Source organism: Fusarium odoratissimum (assembly GCF_000260195.1).
Source record: "Fusarium odoratissimum NRRL 54006 unplaced genomic scaffold supercont1.3, whole genome shotgun sequence".
Lineage (NCBI taxonomy): Eukaryota > Fungi > Ascomycota > Sordariomycetes > Hypocreales > Nectriaceae > Fusarium > Fusarium odoratissimum.
Window position 1 is genome coordinate 2,095,158 of NW_022158689.1, and position 27,191 is coordinate 2,122,348.

Here is a 27,191-nt window from a genome sequence, read left to right on the forward strand (position 1 = left end):
CCCGCATGCGAAACTACGGGTAGTCTAACCTTATTTGGATATAGTAAAGCGGTAAGCTATGGCAGAATGCCTTACGTCAGGAGTCCTGGGACAGCTATGAAGAACTCATTTACCAATATTTTAGTAAAGCATGAACTCAATCAACAGATTCAACCAAGATGGGATGGGCTGATAGCCTCCTAAGCTTTGCTCGTGATGAGAGGGTTGTTCTTGTCACCTTAGGCTTTGCCACTTTTGGTGTAGTGAGTACTGTCTTCACTGCCCTCACCATCATAAGAGACGACAACGAAATTCTGCCACCTCAGCCAAAGACACAATACATCACTCAAGATACGGAAGACTCGTTGGAACTCGAAACGCTTGAGAAGCTATTAGATCACCCGAATTATTCTATACGAGAAGTCGCGATCAAGATCCTTTGCGATCGGGCCGTGAACGATTCCGAGACAACTCACATATTGCTATTCGGCATCACTCGACCAGATTACGATGAGAGGATGCGGTGTCTTCGGGCTTTGGCCCTGCTTACCGGACAGACTATCGGTGAGTTTTTCCAAATGAAATCATAAGATATAACTGACACTTCAGGGCTGGATGGACTTTCAAAGTTGAACAATCCCAGAGCCTACTCGGCTCTTGTCCGTTCTCTGGAGCTGAGCCTGGATGATACCGAGCGACCGAGTCTCACTGATAGCCATTGGGATGAGTATTACCTTCGCGACATGGCCGAGAGGTTCTGCTTAATGTTCATCCTGGAGCTCGCCAATAAGTATGGTGCCAGTATGCTAGTTAAGGCACGCTTTGTCGAAAAGTGGTTAGCAAAGCAGGAATGGGGCGATACCCCGGAAGAAAGACGCCAAAGCTTCAGGGATTATATGGCACTCAAGACAAATAGGATCGTCGAGATTGTCGATCGAATCAAGGAATCAAGACGAGGCCTCAGGGCTCTGGAAAGGGCAGGGCTCATGGACAAAGAGAATTCCAGAAGGAGAATTCGTGAACTCCCAGACCTGATTATGGAGATCGAGGAGGAGGCGGGAAACTTACCACTTGTCGAACAGCAAGTGACGCGAACCAGAGAACATTCAGCCGAAGAGCAAAGGCTACGACGGCAACATCGAGAAGCGATGGTTCTCAACGATGGAACTCGGCCACTGGCGCGCGAGGATATTATCGAGAGAGAACATACATCTCCTGCATAGGATTAGTGAGGAAATGATACCCAGTATTAATACTACTACAAGACGTTTGAGCAAAGCATCTATGTCATTGAGTAACTGATGAGCCACGCTACGGCTGTCGACTACACATCTACATCTTTCTTCAAGCAAGTGGGGTTTTTTACCCTTCTACTACCTAACAGGTACTCTGCCTGTCTTAAAACGACAAGATGTTGCCTTACGTCACATAAATCGCTACATTGAAGAAATATAAGAATTTTGCAAACAAAGGCTCCAACTTCCCTGCCTGGTCTATGTACCTTTTCTGTTTCTCAGTCCTTGTCGTACCTTTACAGTTCTTTTTTCACCTATCTACGACTGAGGCTAGGGAAAAGAAGCAAATAAGTATTCATATCATCTTCATCCCCTCTTCTAGTGTACTTGCAGGCCCAGCCTGCTCTCCAGTCTGTCCAAACCTCTGTTCAGAAGCAGTGTCAAGAGCCTCCCCAATTTAATCATAAAAAAAAGCCAGCCTTCTCGGACAGTAGTTTTGCAAGGTCGTCTGGATCAGTTGAAGATTCAGATTCGTTGAGGGTCGCCGCTTTCTGGATCGTGCAAGGCAATTTCATCTCTCTAGTACACAGCTCGTCTCGTAAGGCATCAATGTACCCATTATCGAGGGGAGGCAGAATCTCATTGTCATCAGCTGGCCTGCGAGCCAGTTGCTGTGCATCGAGAGGCAAATTCGACATAATTTCGATTCGATTGATCCAAAAGCCATGATCATCACCCTTGCCTAAGGATACCAAAAAGACTCTCAGCACGTTCGGATCCATCTTACCCAATACTGGACACTGCAGTATTGCGGGTACAAAATTCTGCCATGCTTGTGGTGAAGCTAGATCAGCAAACTGGAATAAGGAAACCATCAACTGGCTCCACCGAAGAATCAGCTCAGGATCCAGAGTACCTTCGAGGTAGCGGAACTCAACAGTCCCTCTACATTTATCTTCAGAGCCTTCATCAAACTCATCGAAGGAGTGGCACTTAGAAAGTCCTAAGCAAGACTTTGAGCCCATGCTAGGAGTTATAAGCAGCTTGAGCCGTTGTAGAGTTTCGGCTGTCCATAGCTTCTTCATAATCCCCAAGGTACGGCGGTCAACGGCCTTGTCGACGGGGATGTACTGTTCGAAGTCAGCTGGAACATTCCTTTCCGACCACTGTCGGTATATATAGGTTCCAGTAATGATGCTAGACTCAGTGCGTATCTTGACTTCCTTCTTCCAGGACAACAAAGGCGGTAAACAATGTTCTCTACCAAATACATGAGGACAGAAACCTTACTCACGAGGTGTAACAGTATGGGCCCAGTGCCTTTGCTAACATGGATGTGGAAGCCACATGATTTGCCCACTGTCAATCTGAAGTTGTTTCGCAGGATGGAGACCATATCCAGTACCTCTTCCCAGCACTCGGGCGTATCTCTGAGAACGCTACCGATAATCTCCAAACCATTCAGCTGCTTGTACCCTGCCCACTCAGACATTCGGCGCAGCGATACATCGGTTCCAATGTTCCACGTCTGATATCGGGGATCGATATCGTCAACAGGCACCATCCCGTGGCTGAGGAGCTTGCTCTCCCAGAACTTCTGGTCGAAATACTCGTCCCACACCAGAGTCAACGGCCCTTGAGAACTGATGATTTCTTTCATTAAAGAAACTCTGTTGGAGAATTGCTCGGCACGGCTGAGTTCCCTGCCATCATCGGGATGAGGATCGGGTCGGCCCTCATGCGGTAGCATACAATTCGAGCTCGATACCAAAAGAGTAGCTCTCGTTTCTTACGTACTTTTGTAAACCTTCCCCTCTGTCGGTTAGGAGACTAGAGTCTTCAAAATGCGATGCACGTTGATGTCTCGAAGACAAAATTGGAATCGCAATGGGCTCCTCAGGGGGCGCAGCACTTGCGATGGGATGTCAATATCTCAGATCTGGCACTTTGAGGTGTTTTGGTTGTGATTGGAAGCATTTGGACAACTCACCCAGGCCTTGCTCCTCAAGAAAGTCGCAAATCGTAGAGCAATATCTCAGATTGGGATATGATTCGTGGAAGAAGGTACCAGATTTGTCGAGACAGTGCTGAGTGAGCTTTACGCAGAAAATAGCCCAGAGAGATGTCTCCAGCATATCAAGTGTTCCACAGTGTTGATTGAATTCGATAGCAATAGTCGTCTTGTTCTCCAGGAAACAATAAGCAGGGCTCGCGTGGGGGTAGCGTCCTTCCTCACCATAAATTGCTATATCCATGAGATGTATTAAATCTTGGACGGAGGTAGCCCCCAGAATTCTGTGAATCCTATGGCGATACTTAGTTTCCCCCAGGTCTCCTGGACGGGGTAGAAGCTCCAGTGGTTTCCGGTCAGGCGAAAGGCGATTATTCCAAGGGTCCTCAACCTCGACTGCGGACAGCATCTCAGCCTGGAGATCATTGGCATCGTCCCTAGCAAGACTATTATACTGCAACCCTAGTGAATAGAGTGAGCTAGGCCCACAGTGAGCAGGATGAATATCACTCAACAGCGGGTCTACAAGACAAAGCATGGATGCGATGGCCTTCATCGAGTCCAGGCTGACGAGATGCTTCGGTATAAATACTTTGACCACTAGGCGTGCCTCTGCATTGGGAACAGTGAGGAACCCCTTGGTCATGATGTCAATGACTGTCTTTGAGTCCGTTCCCGGAATAAAAGTCTCAGGGCGGAAAGGGGGAGATTTCGACCTCAGACCGACCCATTCATACTCTTTGCATTGATATTCGTTGATGAGTCCATCGTGTTCCACTGTCCAAAACTCGAGTTCATCCTTGACCTTTAAGCCTCTCTGAGGGTTGGCCGTTGTGAGATTACTGGCATGTAGCGCCATCTCTAACTGATCGATAGCCCATTGTGCTCGAAGAAGATGCTCTCGAGATTGATAGCGATGATCTTTTGCATTACCTGGAAACCTGGAATACCCAGTAGGGGGGAAAGGCAGTGGTCTGCATGGATGATTAGGAGCCATGCCTAATATCAACTCCGTCAGCTGGATTGTGGCAAACTGCAAGGGTAAATCCACGTTGCACTTGAAAGGTTATGGAAGTCATGGCGGCTTCAAGAAACTACCTCGGTCTCCCTTTGAAAGGACCTTACCATGTATGATTTGTTCGATGAAGGAATTTGTTGTCGTATCTCTTCGCAATTATCTTGCAGAGCTAGGTACACAACTAGGGTTTAATGGGGGAAAGAATGATGAATTTGGAATAAATGAGAATTATATAGTCGCAGCAGCAAGTCCGGGACAATGCTGAAAATGTTCTTGTTTCTCGCAAACAGCAGCAGTGATCCGTCACCTGTTCTCCAGTCACACCCAGAACATGACGTGTCTCGTTGAACAGTGGCTGTTTGTTCTCGGTAGATCTAAAGCCCAAGCTGGGTCTTTGGTCACTGGTAAAGATGTTGTGGGATGTCACATTGAAGAGTTCGAAAAGTGCCAACGCGTATTATCATTAGGTCAATATGCCATTCCGTTGTATTGAAAGATGACCTCATCCTGTGCGGATGCGTCTGGGCCTAATCTACTCTTTTGTCTTCTCTTCATCTGTGGCGTTCTTGAGTTTCTTCAGAGGCTCCAGGCCAAATATCTCATCTGAGTTCAAGGGGTTTCGACTCTCAGTGACTTCGCCGAATAGGAAGGCATTCTTCTCACGGCTTACGCTGTTCGACATCTTTTTCTTATGCTGGGGCGGTGGTGACTTGTTAGACGCTGGGGACGCTTTTGAAGACCCCGACTCATCTGGCTCCAGCATCCAGGAGAAAGACGACTGCGCCAATGTTGAACGAGTAGGGACAGGAGCTGGCCGTGACGGAGCCAATGAGTTTGCATATTTGCCATCGTCGTGCGCGACTATGTCCATACGATCAGAGCTAGGAGGGTGCGCTGATTCGCTCTCGGGGGATTTCTTCGATTCGGATATCTGAAGAGCCGAGATATCAACCTCTGTAGATGCCACTGACACAGGCTCAGGCTGAACGATGGTTGTTTCAGCTACAGCCACTTCCTGTGGGCTGTCCTCGGGTGGTGGAGATTGCAACGCCGGGACTTCCATAGAAGAATCGTCTAAGTAAATCTTGACAAACTGCACCTTGGCCGCCGCAATCTCGATAAGCTCGAGGCTTTTAGCCTTGTCGTCGAGATTCGAGGCAGATATAGCTTTGAGGTTATCGACCGTCTCATCAAGCATTGCGGCAAGTTGCTGATTCCGCCTCTCCAATGCCACCAGGCTCCGGGTTGATTCTTGGTCGTTTACCAGAGGTTGCGGAGATCTAGGTGCAGATCTGGCCTCGTTGAGATTTCGTTTAATCTCTCCCATAGCATCTCGTACGGCTTGGTTGATACCCAGCTTTTCGCCTCTTTCATAAACTCCTTTGGCTCCTTTGGCGGCTCCCTGAAACAAAGCCTCCATGCCACCCTGTTGTTGAAGGAAGCGCGATGGGGATGATATTTGTGGCCTTGGGCCTGGCCCTCTATGCTTAAAAGAGTTGAAACCAAGAAAGCTCGGAGTGCCTGCTCGCGAGGTCTGAGGTGGAGAAGATAATGTCGGCATCTTTCCAGTGTATTTCATAATCAGCGATGATCCTCCAGATGGCGAGAGATGGTTCCTCAGGTACAGAGCATCATCGACAAATGTATGAGGACCGTGAGCCCCTGATGGAGGAGGGTATTTGAGAAGTAATTGAAGGCAAACAGAATAATCGGCTTCTAATACTAAGAAGGGCGTTAGCCAGGAAGCATACTTTGCCCAAGTAACTTACAATCCCACCGAATTCTAATCAGCATAGCAACACAAATGAGATCTATGAGTTCCAGGGTTGGATCGACAGCAAAGATAGTATCCCAAAGTACCAAAAACTGCTCAAAGGGGAATTCTCTGCTGAAGAGTAGCCGAATCCACCGACTAGGTATTCTGACGTCAGTGACGACGTTAGGATAGGTGCATGGGTTAATACTTACATGAGAAAGATTTGTGGTAAGATTTCAATGTTGGTTAGATGAGTAGCTAGTTCCGGGTCAACTTTCTGTAGGCAGACTTCGTGGATGAATCTGCTTCGTTCAACAATCGCAGAGCTTTGTTCTGCGAACTTGGGAGGCCGCAAAGAACTTCCTGGTGCTGGAATAACATCCTTAACCTCGTAAAACGATTGGGCGCGTTCCATAAGTTTTGAGAACAGGACAAAGGCGTCATGCTCGATGAAAGAGTGGTCGAGAGTTTTGACAAGAGCATCATCCAGAGGAATCTCTTCTGGTAAAGTCGTTGGATCCACGGCATCCTGCTCAATGACATGTAGAATAGGCGCAAGCAATTCATGCATACCCTGCCGGTAGCCACCTCGCTCAGGATTTAGTTTACAGTACATAAACAGGATATCCAAGATAATTGACTGGGTCTGGTCTTCATGGTATGAAGCTTCGTCGGGGAGTCGCTGAACGTCTTGCTGGATCTCAGCACGGACAACCTCATCTTGACGGATCGTATTCCATGGAGACTTTTGCATATAAATCAGTTAAATGGTTACGTTCCAGTTTGGTCGGCCTTACACTGGGGTCCTCTGTCAAAGGATCGATGTTCAGCTCTGCAAGAGCTTCTGGGTGTTTTATATACTTGAGGAAGTGATCCCGTTTCTCAGCGTAGAGCTTTCTTTCATCGTCCAAAACTTGGGACCAGCTCAGCCCTTCAGCAGCAGTAGAAAGAAGAAAAGTCTTAGGTAAAGGTTTAGTAGTGGACGTCAGTCAATGGGCATAGGTGAACATACCTTCCAACAAAGAGAACGGCATCCTGATATGCATGGGCTTGCAGGACCATTATACCGAACAGCACGTCGAAGATCACCAAGGTGCGCACCTTGGGATTGTGTCTCACGCCATCTCGAACTACGTAGGGATGCTCTGGTCAGTCGAAGTATTATTTGTTGTCGCTAATAGGCGCAACATACAGGGACTCTTGGAGGGGTCTCATGATGCCTGGCTGCACCAAAAGAAGAGTATAAGGCCAGTTCACCGGCTTTTCAAACAAGGCCTGAACTGAGAGTAACAACGTTGTGTGTAGACTACGGCACTGTAAAGTTGATGGCGGAGGATGGACAGAAACCTTGATTTAACGTTAACGTAGTTGAGGTACCAGCTAACGGTGTCGGCGCTTCAGGTTCAATTGGGTCTTCGCCTCAATAGCTCGGCCCCACTTCCTCACTATCTTGCCCTGGACTGCTTATGCTGGACTCCGCTGCGCCGGCGCTCAGACTGCGGTACTGAGGATCCAATGACCCTGGGACGTTGGGCAGCTCAGGGGCTGACCGCCAAACAAATAGCATCATGTCACCACCACCTCCAACTAACCTGAGGTTATCTTCGAATTCCACGACGCCGCTCAGCTCACCTCTTTGACGCCTCTCTTTAAGCCTCATCCCTGCCCTTATAAAGCGCATCTTGTGAAACGTGCTCACGAAGTAATGCATTATTAGGCGATGCACTATGTCTGCAGATCTCTTTGCCGAGTTCAATAGTCTCTCAAATAACTCAGCGCCTGCTCCTGGTCAGCAGCAACAGCAACAGGCCACTCCTTTTCAAACTCAAGCTCAGCAACAACCGGAACCTCTCCAACGGGCAGCAACACAGGACCTTTTTGGTCTGTTAGGCAACACTAGCAATGTCTCTTCTGTGAAACCCCATCCATGGCCAGCCTTTGAATCCCAATCAAGTGCGCATAGCGCATGGGGAAGTGCCTCAGTACCGTCGAAGCCGGCGGAGACAAATGACGACGATGATGGATGGGGAGATTTTGAAGTCGCCGAGCCTTCACAACCTGCAACAGTTAATGCGACTCCTGTTCAGACCCTGAGTCCTGCACCGTTTTCTGCATCAGGTTGGGGTTCGGCCGCAAATGCACCCCCAAACTCAGCAAACTCATCGTCAATACCATGGCCCAAGCCAGACCCAAGTTCGGCTGCAGCTGTAGCCCAACGAGTGCCTGGAATGAAACAGCAACCGCCAACTCGAGTTGTGAGAGCGTCGACCATGGACCTATTATCCAACAGTCTTGTCGATATAGGAGGAGCTTCGAAGCCCGCTAGTGCCCCGAAAGCCCAGCCCTCTGGAACACAGTCACGGTTTACGCAAGAATGGGGACAGCCAACAGTTGATCAGGAGCCGCAACAGCGGATGAAAGCGAAACTCAAGCCTTCGGCACAACAAGATCCCAGTGTAATATTTGATGCTGAGGACTTTGAGCTTCAGGTTGCTGAAGGTGAAGATGATGACGATGACGATGATGAGTTTGGAGACTTCGAAAGTGTCCCTCCTCCGGCGGCGACGAGAATGGCACCTGCAGTTACTGCCCAAGAACCACCACCCGCTCCTCCATCAATGGATCTTCTTTCTTTAGACGAACCAGCTCCCGCTCCATCGCAAACAACAAAAAAGCCACCGCCCACCAAGCTTCTCGGGCCTCTTGCTTTTGGTGCCACTGCTACAAATTATCCCCAGGCACCAAAATCACCCTCCTTCCAGGATCGTAACCCTTTCCCAGAGTTAGCTATTAAAACGCCTACTTTTGAAGAACCAAAACCTGTTCAGAAACCCAAGGAAGAAACACCCACCACAGCATGGCCATCCTTTGAAAGTCCGAAGGGCGCCAATCTTGCTGAAACCAAGTATCAAGATGATGAGTGGGATGCTTGGGACGATTTTACTGCCTCCGATAATAAGAAAGCAAACGCCAGCACAGGAAAAGCACCGGAGGGTTGGGATTGGGACGCAGTTGATAATGTTCAACCATCACATAAGGAATCCCAGGACGATGCTCCTCCACCAATCAATGTCCCACCTCCCTCGGTCATCCTGTCTGCATTCCCTGATCTTCTCAACTCAGGTACAGCTTTCTTCAAGCCTATGTCAGGCCACAGCACATCAATCAAACAGCGAATCTTATCGGATCCCAAAGCTACAGAATTCCTGCGTGGTTATATCCTTTTAGCAACAACTGCCGCGCGAGTTATTGCTGGCCGTAAACAACGATGGCATCGGGATAAGATTTTAGCAAAAAGCATGTCCATCTCCGCTGCGGGAAGCAAGGGTATGAAACTTGCAGGAGTTGACAAGACACAGGCTGCGCGTGAAGATCGTGAGGCCGCTGATGTGGTCGCTGTATGGCGCGAGCAGGTTGGTCGCCTGCGATCTGCAGTTGCTGCGGCCAAGTCTGTCGATAAGAACCTGTCACTTCAGGTCCCTGAGATTAGCGAGAACATGCAAGTGCATACAGCCAAGATGGTACCGACAGCACCAAGAGCTTGTATTATCTGCGGTCTGAAGAGAGACGAGAGAGTAGCCAAAGTAGATTACGAAGTCGAGGATAGCTTTGGGGAATGGTGGCTAGACCACTGGGGACACAAGGCGTGCAAGAACTTTTGGATAGAGCATGAGCAAAAGCTAAGACAACGATGAGAGGAGCGAATGTTAATATGTAGTCAAAGTATCATTGGAAATTCTCGTCTTTGGCAGTCGATGCTGCTTCTCTATCGATACATCGCAAAGGCAATATATGAGATCACTTGGCACGATGTTACTCACGGCAATACTCACTTGCAAGTTCCACGGTGACTATGTGCACTACACGACAGGTGCTTGAGGTTGTCAACCGTGATACTTGGTGACTCTTTGCTTCATTACTCCACCAGCTGTGGACATCCAACAACCAATCCCAGAGACAGGAGCTGCAGGTGGGTAATATAAAGTGAAATAAACATCACTTATTAATCCCTGTCACAATGCGTTCGTGCATTTCGAGCGACTGTGTGATGGAAAGGCATTGGCTATGGATTATCTGTGCTGCAGAATAACAAGCGAGCCGGCACGTTGTTAACGACTTGCGGGAGCGGCCGTTGTACAGCTTTCGAGCTGGGGGGAAATACCGCTGTAGCCGAAGGCGAAGAGATTGATTCTTTGAGAAGAATAGGAGGATAGTCAAGATATACTGATATTTCATCGCTATCGGTGGCGTGTTTCAACATCGGCCAAACTAAAGCTGCAGCTCCTTGTTGATTATCACGAAGAGTGTCCAATGAGGTTGCGAAACTTAACCTTTGATCTGCCATTGGGTTTTCTTCAACACCGCATCACGGTGATATGATAGTCGAGATGCTCTCGCCTACGAAGATCTTCTCGTTCCTTTGTCCTCTCTGTACTTGGCATCATTGTTATGCATCTAGTATCAGCCCGATAGAGCGATCAATGGAACAATGCAGCGCTGATCGGCTGTGGGCGATTACAAAAGACACAAAGTCAATGCTCACCTCCGTGGCCCACTCCGGCCCGTGTGGGTGTGCTGAAAAACTCCCGAGTGACCAGGTTGCCAGGGAGTGTTGGCTTCGGAATTGGTGGGCAGAAGGGAAGGGAAAGATGCCAGGAACTTCGGATGTTCGCTTGATTCCCAGAGAGGATTAGTGGAGTATGCCAAGAAATCCTGACTTTCCACTGACATTGTGTGTGTGGCCCGGCTATTGTGAAATCGAAGACAACCACGCTTAGCATGAGACCTGTCTGTCTACCTCAGCCTCGTTCCTAACTGTCAGTTCTGTTCTCGACATTACCAACGTGTATAGCTTTGACCTACCTATACTACGAAACCAGGAATATATCATCAATTTAAAGCTCTCTTGCCCTAACATTGAAGGGAGGGGTTGAGCATTATCGTAATCGTTCGTGCCTGTCCCGTCAGTTACGGCTACTACCTAAAGGCGGCGTTGTGGAACATAGATACCCTCCCACTAATCTCTCAGATAATTCTAGTAGGTAAGGTAAGGTATAGTAGCTAGAGTAGTCAGTATATAAGAGCTTGGATATCCTGATTCTAGGTGTTTGCTCCCTTATAACAAGAAGACTTTGAGATTGAAGTGTTGAGCTCGTCTTCGACAGAGCTAACAATGGATATATGCCCACAAAAGAAGTGTTTCTTACCTTGAGTTGGGTCCATGCATGGGTGTGGGTGTCAAAGCTTCGGTACTTTCCTTTCAGGTATATCTTCCCCTCACCTACGTGACAATGTAACAGTAAATATATAGAGGCTGCGAAGGCAGGACTGATTAGAGTACTTGTTTCACAAGTGTCTTATCGCTTCTATGTTCTTTCCCCTCCATGTGTTGCCTGTCTTACTCCACTCCATTTACGGGCTCCTACTGCCACAATAGGTACTAGACAAAGGCACTGCACCTAGGTTTTAGCTGCTTGGTTGGCAGGTACAACTGGAACACTCCTTCTGTGTGGTCAGTGGTCGGTCGCTCGTGGTTTTTAGCTGTCTTAGGTTGGTTCTGGCCCTGGCCATCCAATTGCTTTACCTTACAATAGGTGCAATACCTTAGCCTAGGTGCCTTGGGTTAGTAGCTAGCCCATGATTTCCATCTCTTTTTCCTCTTCTTCGATCCTTCACCCTACTTACATCTCTCTCACCTCACCTTTTCCTCGCCTTCACCACCTCTCTTCTTCCTTTCCCTCCCCTCCAGCTTTCTCACCTTCCTCCCGCTCTCCTCACATTTCCCTCTTTCTACCGTCGACTCTGCTTCGTCTACGGTACATTACATCAGCTGTTGACGCACGCCTCCCACGCATCGTTCTGTAAGGTAGCCCACCCGCCCGCCGCCGCCGCCGCCGCCGCCGCTTTCACAACCAGAGTGCTTGCGACCCTTGACCCCGCTATCCCGCTTCGCGTACACGACTGCAAGAAAAAAACACACTGCACCACCTCCCCATCTTCCTACCCCCGCCTTCTCCAGCACACTTGGACGTCTTCGCAGTTTCCACAGCGTTGACGATAAGGTTAGTACACTCGTTATATTTCTGTCTTGTCTCTCCTGGGGAGATGCCGTTTTATATTATCATGAGGGCAGGTACTTGTATCTGCTCTTCTCTGCCGTTTTGAACGTGCACCGCAAATGAGGGATGATCATTAGACCCTTGATTTGCGCCTCCTACAATGGTGACAATGGAAGAATATATCCTGACAGCATTTTAGATCCGATCAGACATATCCTACCTTCGTCTGTTCGTTCTCCTCCAAACGATCCGCTTCCAACTCGAATCACGACTTCTTCTCCACGTGTACCCCGACCTAACTACTGCAAAATGTCGGCACCTCAGGATTCTATTCCCGGCAACGGAAGCGACATCCTCGATCAGATGGATCAGCTTAGAATGGATGACCGCCTTGGCCCTGATGGCGAACCCGCCCCTAAGACGGACGAGGAGTATGCCCAGGCCCAGCTCACCCTTCGTGCGATTGTCTCTTCCAAGGAAGCCGGTGTCATTATTGGCAAGGGCGGCAAGAACGTTGCCGATCTTAGAGACGAGACTGGCGTCAAGGCCGGCGTCAGCAAAGTTGTGCAGGGTGTTCATGACCGTGTTCTGACCATCACCGGCGGTTGCGACGCTATTTCTCGAGCCTACGCGATTGTCGCTCGCGCTCTGCTCGAAGGTGCCCCCGCTATGGGCATGGGAGGTGTAGTTCAAAGCAACGGTACCCATCGTATGTGACGATTTCTGCCAAAGGCAATCGAACTTTGGAATGCCCGCTAACTTAAGCTTCAGCAATTAAGCTCCTCATCTCACACAACCAGATGGGAACCATCATTGGAAGACAAGGTCTTAAGATCAAGCACATCCAGGATGCTTCTGGAGTCCGTATGGTTGCCCAGAAGGAGATGCTCCCTCAATCCACTGAGAGAATAGTCGAGGTTCAGGGTACTCCCGAGGGTATTCAGCGCGCTATCTGGGAAATTTGCAAGTGCTTGGTTGATGATTGGCAACGAGGCACTGGCACCGTCCTCTACAACCCTGTTGTCCGTACTCAGCCATCCGGCAGCGGAAACGCCAGCGGTGGTGCAGGATTCAGCCAAGGGTCCGGTAGAAGCGATTATGGTGGTAGCCCTCGTGTCATGCGAACAGGCAACGGCGCCGATTTCAGCAACGGTAACTCAAGGCCGTACAACCGCCGGTCCGACTCTGACGCAGCCCTTCGAGGCCCGCCAACACACGATGAGAATGGTGAGGAGATCCAGACTCAAAACATCAGCATACCCGCGGACATGGTTGGCTGCATCATTGGTCGTGCTGGTAGCAAGATTAGCGAGATCCGAAAGACATCTGGCGCCCGTATCTCTATTGCCAAGGTAAGCAATTTTCTCCTTCTCCCCCCCTTTTCATCTTGAGCACGAGTGAACATAGCTGATCGCGTGAACCACAGGCACCTCACGACGAGACTGGTGAGCGCATGTTTACCATCATGGGCACCGCCAAGGCCAACGAATCGGCGCTATTCCTTCTGTACGAGAATTTGGAGGCGGAGAAGATGCGCCGAAGTCAGCTCCAGGAGCCCGAGTAGGCGACTAATGTTTTTTTAAACCTCTTTGAGTTTTGCTTTTCTCGTGTTCCTTGCGACTTGCAGAGGTCAGTTCTGGCAAGGTGAGCTGGGACACGTCCAGATCTGACTTGCCGCGAGGCTTGTATTTTCATTTTCGGACGATACCAGACGACAGCGTCACGAGCGACCAATCCACTTGTCCAACCATTTGGCCCCTTCCACCCAAAAACGAAACCTTTTATCATCAGTCATCGTCATCAAATTCGTTTTCCTTTCATGATTCTTCCCCCTCTCGTTACCATTGGTACGCTACAGCACCACAGTCAGGGGTCAACTTGGGTTGATCTCGGCTCACACCTTGGTTGTCACCTGGTTCCCTCCTCTGAATCAATCACCCTCTTTGTGGCGCGATACATCGCTATTCAAACTCTGTAGCATATCCATATGTACCAGTTTTGCTCAACCGACTTCTTGGCGAAAAGTAATCTGCCTTCTTTGGAGGAAACGGTTTCGTGGTTCGGTGCAGCAACGCATGGCACAGTTTTCTTTTTACGACTGTTAAACCACGTCGGGACAGCCCGACATGGCTATGGCTTAATGACACAAATTACCTCCGAAGAGCGGTTAACGATAGGGATAGCGCAACACTCCAGGGACCGAGAAGGGCACATCACGGTTCCTCAAAACAATCTCTGCCCACGCTTCGCGTCACCTTCCCCGTCTCTTTCACCTCGCACAACTGTTTCTATCTCTTACATCCTCGGATCCCGACATCGTCACGCGACCCGCGACTCCCGTCTTATCGCTCACATAATTCCCATCACTCATCGCTCTCACACACCCCCGTGACATCAATTATACTGGCTCACCCATTGTGTATTCTGCTCCTTGCTGGCCTGTTTCCACGACAAGGTGACTCTTTATTCCATGTGGGATTTCAGAAAAGGCATTCTTAGGTGGAACGGACTTAGCTCGGATTCAAGAGCCATCAAATAAAATCGAAATTATGAGCAAAGCCCGTTACTTGTCAAGTAAATTGAAGTGAAGTCGTATGATTGTGGTGTTAGATGGTAGAATGTATGGCTTTGCAAGTGTGGCTGAAGAAAGCCGCTGACAACCCTTAAAATACCTTAGTTCCGGTTGATGTAACTGTGGCTGGTTCCATCGTAGTGGGGCATCTTTGTCTCATGGTTAATTGATGAAGCCAACTTGTCAGTTTGGTCCATCATGGCAACTTGTGATTGATTTAATTAACCATTTTTCCGGTTCTCTCTTCGCTCTCTTCACTCTCTTCGCTCTCTTCATTTCTTAATCCTCTCCTTAAGACTTGGTTTCTGGATTATTCACAATCTTTTCATTCACTCACGCTTTTTCTATCTTTTCCCCCTTAACAGTCCTGGGAATGGCACGCTCCAAGCAACCAGCTATCAAGCGTGAGGCATCCTCAGAGTTCTTCAACAAGACGACTGCAACATGGGAGGATACTAATCAATCGCAAAAGAGCCCTTCCAATGGAAACATTACGAATAAGGTCTTGCCTGTTCCTGCACCTGCGCAAGAAGCTGGGCTCTTGCAGCTTGTCATCGCCGTCGCGGGAATCTATGCTTCATTGTAGGTTCAGCCCCAACAGCTCTCATGGCAAAATCGCTAATACAGCCGTCGCGGATAGCCTCACTTGGGCATATCTTCAAGAAAAGCTCACTACCAAGCCATATGGTCCCGCCGACGCCCCGGAGGTCTGGCACTTCCCCGTCTTCCTCAACACCATCCAATCCGTTTTCGCCGCCATCGTAGGCGCTGTCTATCTCTATGCCTCGACGCCCAGCAACGCCGCCGTTCCTCCTATTATCCCATCGCGCCGCATCCTTGGGCCTCTCGCGCTTGTTGCTGTCACGAGCAGCCTCGCGAGCCCCTTTGGCTACGCATCTCTTGCCCATATCGACTACATCACGTTCCTCCTTGCCAAGAGCTGCAAGTTGCTACCTGTCATGTTCCTTCACATCACTGTCTTTCGCCGTCGCTATCCGCTGTACAAGTATCTCGTGGTTTCGGCCGTGACTCTCGGCGTGGCTGTCTTCACGCTGCACTCTGGAAAGAAGAAGGGCAGCAAGGTCCGACCTGACGATGCAAGCACAGCATGGGGCCTGCTGTTGCTGGGTATCAACCTCCTTTTTGATGGCTTGACAAACAGCACTCAGGACCATATCTTCCAGACATTCCGACCGTACTCGGGCCCTCAGATGATGTGCGCCAACAACATCATGAGCACTATTGTCACGGGTACCTACTTGATCGTCAGCCCTTGGTTGGTCGCGACAGGTCTCGGAGAGTGGTTTGGCATGGACGTCGCTGGTAACGCGGGCGAGCTCAAGGCTGCTTTGGACTTTATGGCTCGTTATCCCGCTGTCTGGAAAGATGTTCTCGGTTTCGCTGCGTGCGGTGCTATCGGCCAAGTCTTTATCTGTAAGTCTCAACCTCCTCCACCAGATCAGTATCCCAGGCTAATCATGACCAGTCTACACGCTGTCCACGTTCTCATCCGTTCTTCTCGTTACTGTCACTGTAACACGCAAAATGTTCACCATGATACTATCTGTTCTCGCTTTCGGCCATCGGCTCACGCAGATGCAGTGGCTTGGTGTCGCGCTTGTGTTTGGCGGCATTGGCGTTGAGGCTGGCATCGCGCGACAGGAGAAGATGGCCAAGGAGGCTGCTAAGGCACAGCAAAATGGCAAGAAGGAACTGTAAATGCATCTTGTTTATTTTCTTTGTTAGTGAGTGATAAATTACAATATGTATAGTGGCTCGAAGGGGCACATCCGAGGGGAATAAGGAGTAAATCAAGTGTGAGGGGCGTTTACAGGAGTTGGTTAAAACGATCTCAACGCCTCGCAGTAATTGCCCACAAAATGGCCGAGTGCGTCTGCTTTGGAAACGCAAACTTCATAATCTGTCATATAGAATGAACGAGGGTCAATACGATGTATAATCCTTTTGATTATCACCTAAATAAGTACTATATAAAGCCTTCTTCTTCACACTGTCTCTTGCTGTACCAAGAACCCTTTTGCTTCCTGGAAAAAACGCCGTGGTGCTATAACCCAACACAGTAACTCGTCTTTTCCTTAGCAACACCTGTACATACACAACCCCTCTCCATGACTGGGTATTTGAGCCCTCCCAATGATTCCCCTTGGGGTACCTGAAGCCATACGCCACTTGCATTTTGTTGTCCAAAACGGACAAAGCGAGAACCAAAAATAAAACTGAAACAAGAGTGACAAGACGGAGTGTCTTTGTCTATATTACACTGGGTCATTGTGAAACCTTCCGACGCCATGCGCTGTGCATTGCTGAAAAAGAGAAAAAGCGAATGTTTGTTATGAGGAGGATATAACGATTGGAGAAGATCGGTGACAAAGAAGATGTATTTGGTTATTTGCGTGTCATCGTGCGGAAGGTTGAGAGACCATCCGGGATCGAGGGTCGGATAGAGTGCAGTTATAACTCTGCCCTGTTGCTAAAACGCCCCTGAAATGCTGTGGTTCATATTGTAGAATAGCGAATGGGATTTATAAAATAAAACAAAAGCGATAGTAATCGTCGTACTTCTTCCCTTGGAAGTTGGTTCGTTCGACTTGAAAGCGAAACACAAGGTTAAGCTTCATCATAAGAGATCATCAATTGATCGAATAATAGGTGCCTCGCCTTTTGTAGGTGGACTCCTGGGATCTGCAACGACCGGTGGTCTTCCGAAGGTTGAGAAAGGGTCTCGAGGGAACATGCCCGCTCGGGGAGAAAACAAGCCTTGGCTCGGAGTTGGTGGGCTCTCGACGAATCGCATCCCAGCAACTTCATGGACGTCATGAAGCGGATTGTTAGTCATCGTCTCGGCTCTCGGTGACAACAGAGCATTATCATCTGGGTATGAACCAGGAAGAGTTATCGTTCTCTCCACTGGCGCATCACTAAATCTCATTTCCGACGGCGCCGGATTGAATCGTGGGAAAGTCATGGTCTGGAAGCCAAGACTCGCCTGAGAGGGGAACCCAGGCGAAGGTGGAGGCTTCATGATCGAGTCCACCATTGGAGACGGGGCTAAAGTTGGTGGTGCCTTGCCCTGACTTGACACGGGCCTCTTAGGCAAGTCGCCAAGTTTGAAAGGATCCAGGTGTTCTGACGAGTGCTGCTCAACCTCGTCTTTCCAGGTGCAAGTTGGGGGCGCCGAAGCTGGGCCAGGTGAGACCGGTCGGGGCCCGGGTGTTGAGTTGCCGCGAAGTCGATTTGGGCTCGAATTCAAGCCCGAGTCCTTCGAATCTTCGTTCTGTGTTGGAAGAGGAGCAGTCTGTGGCTCCTTAGCTCCAATGTCGATAGCATCAACAGAGAGTGTGATTCTATGCTTTGAAGGGCTACGGCCAGGACGGGGACGGTGTGACGGTAGCGCCGTTCGCTTCGTTGACACTTCCTTCTGGAAATCCTGCAGCGAGTACATGAGTTTCATGTTCGGGCTGATCCATTGGCTCTTGGCTTGAGCCGCGTAGTAAGCATCATTCACGGTGAGATACGGTTTCTGGAACAGGCCGTAGGCAATGATCAGACTGGCAGATCGACTCGCGCCCTGCTGACAATGGACAAGCACACGTTTGCCAGCTTTTGTCCGCTTATCAATAACATCGCACAACTCCATAAGATCCGGCGCAATGTCGGTATTGTGGTCCCAGGGAATATGGATGTATTCAGGCTCTTTAAATTGAAAGGCCTTTGGTGTGGTAGGTGTGTCAGCTGAATCCTCCTGAGGATATTCCCAGGCTGTCATGAAGCTGGCTGTGGACACAGCAGTATCGGGGATAGGACTTTCAATTCCAGAAACAGGGCGTCGCATAGACTGGAATGGTGATTGCGACTGTGATTCACGGACCACTTTGCGAATTTCAAAGGGGTTGCTGACTTCGCGAGCGCAATTGATGACTACGTCAAAACGCGATGCTTCATCAGCCGTGGGTTCCGAGTAGAGGAAAACATTGTCTCCGTAGATCGCAATTGGCCCATCAGGGTAGCCTGGCGTTTTCATGTCCTCGTTGTTCTCGTTATCGCGATAAGGGTCATCATCTCGAATGGCCATCTGAGTACGAATTGGCGAATCTTCCTCAGTGATCGCAGAATGGAAAGCTGGTTTCATACTCGACTTTGTGGGTCGCAATACTTCTGAAAGTCCGGATTCGTTTCTTTCCAATACCTTGGGGAAAGTCATACCGCCAGGTGGACCGAAGGTCGCGGACTTGAGACCGGAAGACATGTGAGGTGAGGAGCAAGAATGCTTAAGAGCTCGACGCTGGAGCATCGGCATGGCTGGTGAGGGGGGGACCTCCAGGGTGGTCTTATGGATCAAGTCAGAAGTATTGGTCTTGAGACTTAACTGGCTAGGCTTTCTTCTCATAGCAGGAATCGTAGGTTTGATAAATGATGGAGAAGAAGGCTCGGAGACCAGCGAAATATTTGTCGTTGAAGTCGAGGCAGCGAATGGGGGCTGGATAGATAGGCCCTTCATATTGCGCCCTCTTCGAGGCGAGGGTGATGTCATTGGTCGCTGCAGCCGAGGAGGCTCACTCAAGAGAGTAGTGGTTGTACTGCTGAGGTTGGTAGAGAGGTTGCCAAAGCTCGTGGCCGGATAATTGTTGAGGGGAATAAGATTCATAGGAGAATCGGGAGAAGATGAGGGAGACGCATCTGAGAGGGGCGAAGAGTCGGTTGTAGACAAGGTCGTTGTGGGTGAAGAGTCTGCCGACTCGGAAGTCTGTGTCGATGTGCTATCGTGATGCTTGTGTGTTGGGTCGACAGGCATCATGCTAGGGCCGAGACCATGTTGAGGAGGAGCACCCATCATGCCAGGTCGCTTTGGTTCCATGTCGACGAATTTGGTGTCCATGAGTGTCACAGTGTCCTGATCTGCCATTGTCTCGGCATCCAGATCAAACACTGTCATAAAGGGCGGTATTTGATCTTCGTACACTCTTCTGTCCGTAACTGAAGGCATGTTTTGGTATCCGCTTGGCGATCTAGTGAGTCAAGTCTGCTCCGGGACGTGGAGGGAAGCGAAGCAGATGTTGAGGGACAATTAGTCTCTAGTCTGCGTACCGGGTATAATTCGAGGTTTTGATCAGGGCGTTGAAACACCAGTTGGCTTCCACCTGGGACAAATATGGTTGAAATTATGTGAATATGTGCAAAGGTTTGTAAATTGGCGGGCCAGAAATAAATAGTCCGGCAAGAGAAACGAATGGCTTCGCGGGTCGCGGTGCGATCGAGAGCAGGTCAAGTCGGTCGTTCGATGGGTCAGCGCAGCTGATCTTGTCGCTGAGCGTGCCAGTAGTGGGCAGTGCTCAGTAAACGCACGCAAGTTGCTCGACTTGGTAAATGAGAGACAAGCCTCACGGTGGACAGTGGTCTTTAGAGAGAGAGAAATGAAGTTCTTGCTCGAAAACAGATCGCAATTTGGACTGTAGAAGCAATCGAGAAAGAAGCTACTGCTACTGTCGAGTCTAGCGGGTAGCAGGGAGAATAGTCGAAGGGACGAGCCCAGAGAACTTATGAGACAAAGAACAGGCGCTTCGGCGATGGGTAGCGGCAGGGCAGGGCTGCGAGTGGCACTGTCAGAGTCGCGAGATCATTATTTCCCTTTATGAGGGAGACCGAGCCGTCGTTCGAGAGAAGATGTTATATCAGGCCGGAGCGCAGTGGTCTGAGGTGAAGTGGAAGGTAAAGGGAAGGGCGAAGAGAAGAAGATTGAAATTGAAGATCGAAGTGACAAGAGGAAGTGAGAGAAAGATGAGAGGAAGAGTAACGAGTTGGAGGGGAGTGTGAGACTGAGCGAGAACGTCTTGGGATTGGATTGGATTGAGTTTAGCTCTGGGGGAGAACTGGTTGAGGGGTGTGAGTTGCAAGCAGGCGCTACCTGAGGACAGTGTCTTCCAAGGGATATTTCATACGGTACCGGTTATGGGTGCCTCTCACGGGAGCCCAGGCTACCAGGGCAGTCAGCTGCCTGGTGGAGGCTCAGTGCCCTGTATGAGAAGAACCTGGGCGTGCTGGCGACATAGCAACGGCGGTATCTCAAACAGTTATCGAGGTATCCAGTCCAATCCGATCCGGGAGCAACTAATCCAAGACCTCAAGTTTTCAACAGCGCACGGCGGTAAAAAAGTGTTTTGTTTTCGTGGTATGAAACAAATATCCGCCCGTAGCAGGCGGCAGCACCTACGCATGCGCTGTGTCGCTTGCTGGCGGTTGCGGCCATGGATGGCAAAGGTCAACTAATGTAATGTAATGTCATGTCATGTCAAGCATGCTGCTGCACAAGGCGAGAAGAGACCTGAACTGGAAGCCCTCCGCATCCCAGGGAAACGTGACATGGCAAAGTCCAAGCAGTGTCAGCTCCATGGACCCTGCAATGGCACAGGAAGCAAGAATGGTATACGAAACATGCACTAGGGTTGACGATACTTGGAACCAGTTTCGGCAAAGGTTATTGATCATACCGGTATGTTGAATCTACCGTGTTTGCTTAAAATCTTTTCGTGCGAGTAGTTATTGGGTTGAATATTGTCATCTTGACTGGCTGAATCCAAGCCCTGCTTCATATGTCACTCCCTTGCCAATATGGCTACGATACCTATCCATGAACTAATGCGTCGAGCGGTGTCCAATGGGAAAGAAACATCCGAATTGCAATAGTCGCCCTAGAACATCGATTTTCAGGTCAAGGCCGCCTGCAAGACCCAACTGAGCTGGATTCAATGAGCAATCAATCAATCAATCTTACGGATCGATCTCCAACTCTCGCTTCTCGTCCTACTAACGTAGGCTCCTCTCTCACTTTCACTCAGAAGATGAGCGAAAATGGGGCGAGCACCTCAAGGGCGCTACGATGAACCACTCAGAGCTCCCCTTGTCCGTTCCAAGTTAGCCACGGCCGTAGAGTCTGCTTTGTGAGTGGAGGGTTCGCTGCACGAAACGCGTTCAGGATCCTAAATATAGACCTCGTGCAGCACTCTGCAGCATGGAAGGCGCCTACAGCCAGCCAATCATGTCCCCGTGGTCCAATTTGGGGACTAGAGAATTGCAGAACAGGGGGGCGGGGTGTGAAGTTGAAACGCCAGGACAGGGTCGAGGGTTTAAATTTAACCCGCAGGTGGAGAGGTACCTCCTCTTCAGTAGTTGAAGCTACACTGTGCTGACGAGAGTGTTTGGGTTGCTTGTTCATGTGCAAATGCGGTACAGTCGAATGGGTAATTTGCTGAAGGACGATGGGGCTATCTGAGATCTTGACGGGATTAGGAAACGATGGGCAAAAAAGAAGACAATCGAGCCAGTCAGCTATGCATCTATCAGTCAGTCAATCAGGAGTTGAAGACAAGAACAGACTTTCAAGATTCCAACGTTGAGGTACACATGCACATCATACCCTTTTGTCATCCAACCTCCTCAACTCAATTCCAAACTACCTTACCTACTATTATTACCTTACCTTAAGCTTCTATCCTCCAACCTCCTGTTATGTAGGGCTGCAGCTCTTCATATCGTCTCATAACTGGCTGAATTATAGTATCAATTAAACTTATTCAGATAAACCATATAATTCTTTGGCACTTATCGTCTCAACTCTGCTGCTTGTGCACGCCACTCCGTAACGCCGTCGCCAGTCCAAGCAAAGGCAAAAAAGCCTGGCCTGACCCCGGCCCGTTGGCCGTGATTCGGCCATCTGTTGGCGTCACAGGCGGACAAGGGGCCTTCTGTAACCTCCAACATCTAACCTCTCTGCAACTGTTAGAGATAGGCAGCTCAGTGCAGACACGGGGGCAATAGGGTGCCCCCCTGTTCCTCCACCGTCAACTAACGTTACTGCGCCTGTTGCCGTACGGGACCGGCCCAGCCTGGCTACCTGGGCCCTGGGTCCTGGGAAGAAGTGCACTGGCTGCGGTCTGGCTATGGCTACGGTGTTCGCTGGCCGGGCAGCAGAGTGTCATACAAACTGGATATGATATCGATCGAAACGCGACAACCAAGTGCTCGGCTCGCGTGGCCTTTGTTTAGGGTTAAGTGGCCGTCGGAGTTGAGCTGTCTGGTCTCGTGGCTTAGCCTCGGTTGGTTTGCGCCACTGCGGCGTCTCCAGTTTTGGGAGACATTTCTATTCTTGACCAAGAACACGTCAAGTGATCAAGAGGCCGACTTGAATGGATAGTAAGAATGGGTTTTCAGAAGTGAAGCTGACATCCTAATCAAGGACTATTGACGTTAAAGTGGTGGAGACATTTAAAAGAGATTAACGACTTCGACCCAAGATGTGTTATAATACGAAGGTTTATTTTTATCGAGCTGAGAACCACATCACATCCAATATTGCAATGAGTCAAGTTCCTTTTTGCCACTGTCCCGATCCATTGTCCAAGCAAGTAGGTACCTCAGGTTAGGAGTTAGTTGATGAGAAATTAAAAACTGTGTCGGAAATATTTCCCGTCGGTATGTAAAAGAAGCAGATCCAAGCTACCCAAGCTCTTCGTCCATCTCCATTCATCCACAGCAAGTTCAGCCACCAATTAATTCAACCATGTTCAGAAACAGACCGGGCCGCACTTTTCCTCCTTAGCCTCCTCTGACGGCAGATCAAAAGACGCCAAGCTACAACAAGAGTGGCTCACAGTCTGAAACCCCTGGCCTAGGGAATGAAAAAGCGGGAAAATCTTGAGCTCCATCGAGTTTCAGCTTTTTTTCTAACGCTCGTTCACCAACAAGTGAGTGACCACCTACCAGATGCAGTCAGAGGAAGCCCAAGTGCCCAAGGAGAAGAAGGAAATTTCAGACCGCACAGTGAAGAGACAAGATTGGCTGCATCGGCTATTGGCTACTGCACGTCAAATTGCCTGGACCATATGGACCCAATCTCCAATGACATCCAATATCGAGTTGAGTCCCTTTTTTTAGCTTGCGCTTGCAGGCTTCTTCTTCCAAAACTCGTGGCCTTCTGCGCTAGACGTTGATCAGCAATCTACTAATATGTCCCTTATTATTGCCCCTGCAGGGTTCGTCAATACAGTCCCATCATCTCCTGCCGTTTAGGAAATCGCCTCTGAGAGACAAAAGAGGATTCGAACCGTTCCTTTGATGAGGTGAGGTGTATGGTTCACCTGAATGTTGCAGCACAAGGTACGAAGTACTTTACTGTACTATACAGGGCTGTCTTGTCCTGCTGGGAACCATAGTCTACATCCTCGCCGCTAAAACTACACCTTCACAAGACCCAAAAATAAGACGGGTCTTGATCTGAAACGAGACTCTCCATTACAGGGTCGCTTCGCCCTCGACTACGCAACTCTCGATCACCATTTCTATCATCATGAACATCATCCCGCAAATCTTTCTCCTATCCCCTGACTCCTGAGATCCAGGCGCTTGGACTTGGACTTGGACTTGGAATTGGGGCTCAATGTTACAATTCATGAGTGCCCTCAATGTTCAGCAAAGTTGCAGAATAGAGATCTCTTTCTTTGTAGCAAGTTTGTGTGCAATTCCGTCCCAAGCTTGAGCTAGCCCTCCCAGTAGTACTTCTAGGATTCAAACCGAGTTTGTTATCAGTCAATTGCACGGTACAAAGTCGTTCTCATCTCGTTATACTACCTCTTAGACTGCATAGCCGCAACTGCGCTTGTTTCGAGTCAATGGCTGTGCTGTATTGTGTTGCCGCCGGTTCAATATCTACCCAGTCACAGATTCCTTATGCTGCAACTCACTCGCCTGTGAGTCTCGGACACAGCAAATTTGAGACGAAAATCACATCTCCAGGGCAACCCTTGATTCTCGTCCTTGTATCACGTGTGGCTAAGTAATGACTTGAAACTGAGGCTCCGGTAACATCGGTAGGGATCTGTGATATAGAACTGGCCCGTTGCTCTACTATGCACACCGTACTTTCTCTTGAAAAGGATAACTCATATAAAGGCAGGTCTCAGTTCGATGCTATTGATGACCTCGGTACTCGGTCGTGTCTCGACCGTCTCGCACGTACATAATACTGAATGCTGGTAACTTAATACATGGGGAGCCGCCTCTACGTACTGTAACTAATATACTAAGGTGACTGATTATTTCCTTATAGTGAAGCAAGGATATGGTCTCGTTTTTTTTTTTTAGTCATATAATGGCATCGAAACCTAATCGTCGTCCGCGTGTGAATGGATCACTTACGTGGTATCAAGGAGATATTCCCCAGGATTATATGTGCACCATCAAAAGGAATAAACGCTGATTCTTGGCTGGTCCGTTAGGGAAGTATATCAGGTGCAACGATATTTTTCCGTGCATGGGTACAGGGTCGTTTGTTTCAGGTTCAACGTGAGCACACTACCGAGGAACCCGATCAAGTTTTGGGACTCAGAGGTGTTTTACTTAAGCTTTGCTGGGTCTTGTTTGATGAAATTTCTACTGCCATGGTTTCATGTGACTTGGTTGCTTGTTGCTTGTGTGGCTATTATTTGAGTGTTATTCCGAACGACTATGTCAACATAGATAGGGCAGTTATGTTTCCTTGATGGATTTAATCAATTCCAATAACTCACACCAGTATGAACAACGTCATATTAACTTTGGTCTACAGCATTAGTATCATACATGGTTTTTATTAGTTCTGCGAGTGCCTTGGAGGTTATGGATGTCTAAATACATTTCCATTTCTGTATAGAGAATCAACAGCCAGAGGAAATCGATGCTATTTGAACGATACATAGAGCTTAGATTGTGTTACTAAGTTTATCTTCTGTTTCTTGGTCACTGCAATTGTTCCTGTGTTGACTTATACCAGGTTGAGCAATCGAGGCAAAGCATGCGAGAGGCGAATTATAACGCTTTATCTCTTTGAAGATGCTTTCAAAGTTACCTTACACAGAAGTTCTATATGCATAGGTATTACTTACAACTGGGACGATAGATGAGACAGATATTTGTTATCACTTGTTGCCATTACTCAGTCCTCATCTATCCGTGATTCCAACGTCTGCATTTAGGGTAAGCTACCCAACTTGCTTTTCATCATCCAGTATTTGTTGTCTGGAACACTACGGCTATAACCGCTATGCTCTGGCTCGGGACGATTCTCATTGACTTTGATTTCTTGCTAAATAGAGTTGTTTTGCCAATGAGATGTTATTTGGAGGTTCTTGGTGCTAGTACTTTACAAACACAAACATCACACTTGGGACACAAATAATGATATACCACGATGAGATATGTGTACCACGAAACGAATCATGAGTCATGGTAACGCTTAAGAGCATTATGTGTGACATATAACCTTCACATCGACAATTTGAGCATCAGAAAACACGTATCAAGTGACGGCCAGGACTGCTGTCAATGCTCTAATTGAACTTGGCTACCCTATAGAGTACTTGCTAGTATCAAAGAACACAGCTGCATAGTCTCGAAGGATGCCATTACTTGAGCAAACTTATCAGCAACACAGGAAATCGATACCTCCAGGGTTGAAAACTACCATTCTCCCTTTGGACTGGCATCTAATGGCGTTGTCTGATATCTGTCTAAGATCATGACAAGAGCACCGAAGGATCACTAACATGAGATGGATGAAGTAGACAGGCGAATACCCCTCGGCTATATATCTCCATGCTATTTCCTGCCCGGAGCCCTTGAAATGTTTAGGGTTAAACCGTCTTGTTGGATTTTTCCCTGGTGGAATTTGACAACACCACCGAACGGACCTGAAATGCAAGAGGAACATCATATACAGCCAGACGAATCAAGTATCAGACACAAATAGAGTAGAATGATGTGTACTCGCGCCTATGGCATTAATGGGAACCAGTATTCTGGGTCTCTTTGTCTAAGTGTTAGACTTGCACTTTCATATGAGAACGCCAGAGGCACCATGACAAAGTAAAACGACCACAACAAGACGAGTAACACCTCTTACCAGGTTCTTTGCAAGTTGAGCAAATTACGATAGAGGAGCTGTTGTCCTAATAGCACCTTTGGCTCCTGATACAGTCCTTTCCAATGCAACGGATAAGGGCCTCAACTCCACGGACACGAAGAAGCAAAAATACATAGATCTGGACTGTTAGCAAAACAGCTAGCCAGCTTTTCTGTTGCAGGAATAATAGGCGAGCGGGCGTTTTAGCGGGGGAAAGCGCTCGTGTTACGATTTATGGCACGCAGACGTAGCCTACTTAGGCACTTGATGGATTCCGCTCGTTGAGGGTATTCAGAGGATTGGACAAGGGGACACCCTTGCTGGCTTCAACCACTATGGCAACAGAGAGGGAGCAGAAATTGAGCGAGGCCAGAATGGTTCGCGTCAACGGGGACTTGTTCCTTGGCCGTTTGTTAGCCATGTGGAACTCCGCGCTACGTGGTACTGAACCCGTTGATCACAGCAGTTAAGTATCATGCTAAGAGACACTTATGCGAAGCGAACGCGCCTTGGAAATTATTGCTCGAGATGAAAACATGACAATTTATTTAATCAATCAGCTTATTCCATATTTGCTTTGTGCCCCTTGGCACTGCGTCAAAAATGTCAGT

General features: G+C 48.8%; 8 protein-coding genes across 8 annotated transcripts; 5 read left to right on the plus strand and 3 right to left on the minus strand.

The window, feature by feature from the left end:
* The first annotated feature begins 112 nt into the window (after positions 1–112).
* On the plus strand, positions 113–1,333 carry FOIG_03118 (uncharacterized protein). Its single transcript, XM_031200785.1, has 2 exons — positions 113–543; positions 589–1,333. The coding sequence occupies exons 1-2, from the start codon at positions 159–161 to the stop codon at positions 1,200–1,202; spliced, it is 999 nt and encodes a 332-aa protein (XP_031070553.1). The 5' UTR covers positions 113–158; the 3' UTR covers positions 1,203–1,333.
* Positions 1,334–1,675: 342 nt separating this feature from the next.
* On the minus strand, positions 1,676–4,110 carry FOIG_03119 (uncharacterized protein; the record flags this gene model as incomplete). Its single annotated transcript, XM_031200786.1, has 3 exons — positions 3,205–4,110; positions 2,509–3,002; positions 1,676–2,437 (listed from the first exon to the last, which is right to left on the minus strand). The coding sequence occupies exons 1-3, from the start codon at positions 4,082–4,084 to the stop codon at positions 1,676–1,678; spliced, it is 2,136 nt and encodes a 711-aa protein (XP_031070554.1). The 5' UTR covers positions 4,085–4,110.
* Positions 4,111–4,411: 301 nt separating this feature from the next.
* Positions 4,412–7,331, minus strand: FOIG_03120 (uncharacterized protein). Its single transcript, XM_031200787.1, has 6 exons — positions 7,192–7,331; positions 7,012–7,129; positions 6,797–6,958; positions 6,212–6,744; positions 6,013–6,155; positions 4,412–5,965 (listed from the first exon to the last, which is right to left on the minus strand). Exons 1-6 carry the CDS (start codon positions 7,212–7,214, stop codon positions 4,776–4,778), a joined length of 2,169 nt encoding a protein of 722 aa, XP_031070555.1. The 5' UTR covers positions 7,215–7,331; the 3' UTR covers positions 4,412–4,775.
* A 152-nt stretch (positions 7,332–7,483) lies between these two features.
* FOIG_03121 (uncharacterized protein) lies at positions 7,484–10,313 on the plus strand. Its single transcript, XM_031200788.1, has one exon. The coding sequence runs from the start codon at positions 7,727–7,729 to the stop codon at positions 9,692–9,694; it is 1,968 nt and encodes a 655-aa protein (XP_031070556.1). The 5' UTR covers positions 7,484–7,726; the 3' UTR covers positions 9,695–10,313.
* A 1,186-nt stretch (positions 10,314–11,499) lies between these two features.
* Positions 11,500–14,700, plus strand: FOIG_03122 (uncharacterized protein). Its single transcript, XM_031200789.1, has 4 exons — positions 11,500–12,061; positions 12,258–12,767; positions 12,830–13,410; positions 13,485–14,700. Exons 2-4 carry the CDS (start codon positions 12,368–12,370, stop codon positions 13,620–13,622), a joined length of 1,119 nt encoding a protein of 372 aa, XP_031070557.1. The 5' UTR covers positions 11,500–12,061; positions 12,258–12,367; the 3' UTR covers positions 13,623–14,700.
* Positions 14,701–14,766: 66 nt separating this feature from the next.
* Positions 14,767–20,446, plus strand: FOIG_03123 (uncharacterized protein). The gene is made up of 3 exons (XM_031200790.1): positions 14,767–15,212; positions 15,271–16,064; positions 16,117–20,446. Exons 1-3 carry the CDS (start codon positions 15,004–15,006, stop codon positions 16,347–16,349), a joined length of 1,236 nt encoding a protein of 411 aa, XP_031070558.1. The 5' UTR covers positions 14,767–15,003; the 3' UTR covers positions 16,350–20,446.
* FOIG_03124 (tyrosine-protein phosphatase) lies at positions 16,567–20,903 on the minus strand. The gene is made up of 2 exons (XM_031200791.1): positions 20,588–20,903; positions 16,567–20,518 (listed from the first exon to the last, which is right to left on the minus strand). Exon 2 carries the CDS (start codon positions 19,633–19,635, stop codon positions 17,269–17,271), a length of 2,367 nt encoding a protein of 788 aa, XP_031070559.1. The 5' UTR covers positions 19,636–20,518; positions 20,588–20,903; the 3' UTR covers positions 16,567–17,268.
* Positions 20,904–22,111: 1,208 nt separating this feature from the next.
* On the plus strand, positions 22,112–24,736 carry FOIG_03125 (uncharacterized protein). The gene is made up of 2 exons (XM_031200792.1): positions 22,112–23,117; positions 23,214–24,736. Exon 2 carries the CDS (start codon positions 23,321–23,323, stop codon positions 23,633–23,635), a length of 315 nt encoding a protein of 104 aa, XP_031070560.1. The 5' UTR covers positions 22,112–23,117; positions 23,214–23,320; the 3' UTR covers positions 23,636–24,736.
* Positions 24,737–27,191: the final 2,455 nt, after the last annotated feature.